This window comes from Austrofundulus limnaeus, unplaced genomic scaffold (assembly GCF_001266775.1).
Source record: "Austrofundulus limnaeus strain Quisiro unplaced genomic scaffold, Austrofundulus_limnaeus-1.0 Scaffold0, whole genome shotgun sequence".
Classification (NCBI taxonomy): Eukaryota; Metazoa; Chordata; class Actinopteri; order Cyprinodontiformes; family Rivulidae; genus Austrofundulus; species Austrofundulus limnaeus.
The window spans coordinates 7,392,894-7,397,520 of record NW_013952402.1 but is presented as its reverse complement, the minus strand read 5'-3'; the positions used below and the strand labels follow the sequence as shown (position 1 = coordinate 7,397,520).

The window sequence follows — 4,627 nt, the reverse complement described above, 5'->3', positions numbered from 1 at the left end:
AATACATAATCATTTTGGTTGTGTATTGATACTGGAACACACTGTGTTTAAACTATAAAATACAATGAATTCAGAAAATATTCAAATCATTTAGTTGTTATGTAGCAGCCTGATGCAAACTTAATAATTTCCACAAACAATGTACACTCTGCACCTCAAATAAATTKAAAACTGCCTCCTGCTTGGGTGTTGCTCTCAGTTTGTGTTTGTGTCTGTGTGCTCATTCAAATCATGTCTACTTAATTTAATGCATGGTCTCCAATCAAAGTGTAAAAGTATCTCACCTGTAATAAAAATAATAGGAGACATAACTAAAACTAAACACGATAAACTAAATAAAYGTGTATTTTGCAAAAGGTCTGAAACTTGCTATGAAAATTTGATACTTCAGTTTTTCATATTTAACAAATTTACTCAATTATTTTGATCTGTTTTCACTTAATAATTATGAGAAATGCAGTGATTATTGCATCAAGATGCAACATATGAAAATTGCAAAAAACAAAAAAACAAAAACAAACTAATAAATAAAAGGAATCTGAATATTTTCTGAACTCCCTACTGGAAGCAGATCCTCACCCCCAATTTCACAAAGTTCAAACTTGTGTCAAATCTTTTGACCACCTCGTTTACTTCTGTCAAATCTTTGTTTTGCTTTAGGATGTTAAAAACTTCCTTTTCACCTTAAGATGTTTTGCACAAAATAATACTGACACATCTGAGTGTAGCTATACTGCAAAAACAAGAAAACACAATGTGCTTTAGAAATCACATTTAAATTAATTCAACAAATTTAAATTAACTTTGTGTGTATGMAATTTTTTTGTAATAAAAACCAAACAAACACAATATGACGCTGTATTCCAAAACAGGTGTCAACTGTATGTACACATTATATGTTACAATGATTTAAAAATACATATTTCATTGAGAAACCAACCAAAAAGTAGTAAAATCACATATTCAATATCTTAGAATGTGACTGTTGTTTTATGAAATAAACATTTATGGGACTTTTTTAAACAAACAATGTGAACATGTATACATATTTTAGGTTAGGAAAGAATGTTTTTGTACTTTATTCAGAAGTTTCACTGTAGATGTTAAAATTACACTTCAGGCAACAGATCTTTTTCTTTGCCACTAGAGGCTGCAATTGCTCTTCTGTATTAAAGTTAGTTGCCATTCTACAAAAACTTTTCTTGAATAATTTTGTAGAAATTTGAAAGTCTAGATAAAATCAAAACAAATGTCTTTAAAAATGAACATTTTATGTGTGCAAGCAATCTTGGTGCATTGATTCAGAAATATCCAAAGGTACACAAACAGGATATCATCATTGAATAATCATTGTTTTTGACAGGAAACTGCAAGCACAGAAAACACAACCAATGTACTTAWTGTGTCCACCATAAAAACCACAACAACCACATTAAACACAACAGCAGTTCACTGACTGTGTGTCACACACAGACTATTCACAACTCACTTTATCAAACAAACATCTTTTTCCAAAATTGGCTCAAAAGTCCTGAAGTACCTATAAAATCAAAGATKAATATCACAAAAATATCAGGTCTCTGTTGACTTAAAACTAGAACTCARTTTGTATAGTCCATAATGCACAGGATCCACATAGAAAGGTAACCCATGGAAGTTCAGATAAAACACATCTTCACTTTACGTCTTCATTTTTTTCTTTTACCTTGGGTCAAAGGAACTAATTACAAAAACACAGTATTGTTTGAAAGAAAAAAAAGGAATACACGATACAAATCTAGCTACCCACCGAGAAAAATAACAATGAATCCCCAACCCGTGACACAGACATGCTTAAAATTTGTGTCAATTGCACTTCAGTACTGTATATCTCCTGCAATGCATTTTAAAAGCCCTTTACAGTTATTTTCCACTAGTTTTCTCTTAGCCGCACTTGTGTGAAGTGGTAAAGAGTTCTCCAAGGAGAAAGCAAAAGCTTTCATCTCTGTACTTCACGCTTGACAAGCCTCCGCACACGTGTACATGTCCTGTTTCCACAGTAAATGGATGCACCGACATTAACACACACTGCAAGACCAGCACATACTGTTGCCGTAATTGAACATAACAGCAGATAAGGACTTAAGAATCCCTAAGCAAATGAACTCCACAGAAACGACAACATGGAGACTCTTTTATTCAACTTGTGTGTTAAATTTTTTTTTAGTTCTGTAATCCATCTGAACATTCAGTCGTTTATGTAGACTCTCTGGGAATCCCCCTGTGAAAGACCACTGACTGCCTCTGCTGGAACTGCTGCTTTCTCCTTTTCTTTTGATCCCAGCGGCACAACAGTATCATCTTAAAGGTTGTACGAAACGTTTTGTTGCACAGTGCGTAGCACATGGGGTTGACTGTGCTGTTGACATAGCATAGCCAGTACCCCACAGCCCACAGGGTCTCTGGGATGCAAGAAGACTTGCAGAAGGCATTGATCAGCACCATGATGTTATAAGGTGTCCACGTAATGAGGAAAGCTAAGAGGATGGCACTGAGAGTTTGAGCTGCCTTCTTCTCCTTCACCAGAGACATACGTTTTCGCTTGGTGATCTGAGTTCGGGTTCGAGCTGCAAAGCGCTTTGCCATAGCTGCTTCTTTAAAAGACATTGGGAGAGAGGAGGGCTTGGAGGCTGTGCTAGCRGCAGCCGTGTCAATGGTAGTGGCTGTTGGTGTACCATCAAGGAGCTCTTGGTTAGACTTAGCCTGAATGGTAGACATTGATTGTGTCTTGCGTGAGCAGTAGCGCTGGTTGTAGCTGTTTTCTGTATTGTTTGTGCCCTCAGGTGTAATGGGAGTGGTGGCAGTAGTGGTGACTGTTGACAAGCTGTCCCGGTTGTACTCTGCTCCCTTCAGTGGATCTTCTTCTGACGCTGCATCTAGGTCCTCACATGAAGTAAGTTGAGAGTTGACAGCAGCTCTAATGCCGGGGAGACTTAGGACAATAGAAAAGATGGCATGACTTTGGGTAATCATCTCTTTTCCACCACAGTCCTCATCCTCTGAGGACCCAGAGTGATCCAAAGAGACTGCAGCATCGTTGTTGTTCCAGCTGTCACTGCTGCTTTGGTCAGGATCACCATCGCCCTGACGGATACTACCAGGTCTCCAAGAACGAACCCCAGGCCAGCAGTGGAATCGTCCAACAAGGGCCTGACATGTACTCCTTTTTGTTGATGACCTGGTCAGCTGAAAGCTACCGCAACTTCTGGAACTTCCTGTTTGATGCACAAAACGCGCTCTTTCGCTCCTCATCTTCCCACCTGTTTTCCCTTTCCCTCCACGGCCTTCAGACCCCTGCAACTCAGCTAACTCTTTTGTACGATTTTGGGTCTCCTTGTAAATGCGCCAGTAGAGAATACTCATAATCGTCACAGGTAGGTAGAAAGCCGCCATAGCTGTGCAGAAGGTTGTAATTGGCTCTGTGAGGAACTGAATGTAGCATTCGTTTTGGGGCACTGTCCTTTTACCTACAAAATACTGCCACAACAGGATGGCTGGGGCCCACAGAACAAGAGAAACAAGCCAGGCTAATCCGATCATGATTCCAGCTCKCTTTGTGGTTCGTTTGGCCCTGTAGGTCAAAGGCCTGGTTATTGAAAAGTAGCGATCAAAGCTGATCACTAGAAGGTTCATAACTGATGCGTTGCTTGCAACATAGTCAATAGCCAACCAGAGGTCACAGGCCCAGGTGCCCATGGCCCAGTAGCCCATTATGAGATATAGTGTATAGAGGTTCATAGAAATCACTCCTATAATGAGGTCAGCCACAGCTAAGCTCAAAAGGAAGTAGTTATTGACTGTCTTTAACTGGCGATTAACCTTGAAGGACACCACTACCAGCATATTTCCAATGATGGTGACCAGAGACAGTGTGCCTGTCAGCAAAACAATGAGGACGACTTGCCACACAGGGTGACCACCCAGGGGGTCAAGGACTGTCGTTACATTGCCAATTTGTGTCGTGTTGGTGAAAGAGGAGTTATCAGCAGCAGCATCTGGATATAAACCCAACCACGGGGCTCCTTCAATTTCTCCTCGATGAAGAGCATTGGATTGGGGATAGACTCCGGCCACCGGCGGCGAGGGGTTGTCAGTCCAAAGGAGACCAGGGTCGGTGCTGTTGGAGCTCATTGTTGTGTTCTGGCATTATCTGAATAGAATGACAGAAAAGTGAAGTAAGAGGGGACAAAGGCAGGAATAGGGACATGATACATAAGGATAAAGGAAGGAGTGGAAAGAGGGTGAGAAAAGGACAAAGTGGAAAACAATAAGAAAAGGAAACATGAGGACACTTGTAATACCTAGGGATCACCAGTAGGTGAAGCTATTATTCTATTCTAACAAGTTAGGTGTGCCTGGGAAAGCTCTGTTGTGACTGATATCTCTTTCTTTATTATGTTCTATCATATGTTTTGGAACAATTTAGGTCAATTTGTTTGCACACTGAATTGGTATCTAGACCTTATATATAGATCTTATAAATTATGGTCTTTTTTGTTACATTTTTTAAAAAAATTCACATACAAAAAATACATTTTAAATAAAATGAAAGGTAGCAGAAAGAAGAAAAAAATCTTGTGTATATATA

At 39.4% G+C, this 4,627-nt stretch overlaps 1 protein-coding gene across 3 annotated transcripts in view; it reads right to left on the bottom strand.

Annotated features, from left to right (window-relative positions):
- Positions 1–6: 6 nt before the first annotated feature.
- chrm3a (cholinergic receptor, muscarinic 3a) overlaps positions 7–4,627 on the bottom strand; it is a 97,637-nt gene continuing 93,016 nt past the window's right edge. For all 3 annotated transcript variants that reach the window (XM_014001101.1, XM_014001196.1, XM_014001151.1), the window contains one exon: positions 7–4,189. In XM_014001101.1, coding sequence (XP_013856555.1) covers positions 2,236–4,170 — 1,935 coding nt within the window. In that variant the 5' untranslated portion in view covers positions 4,171–4,189 and the 3' untranslated portion in view covers positions 7–2,235. The remainder of the gene's footprint in view (positions 4,190–4,627) is intronic.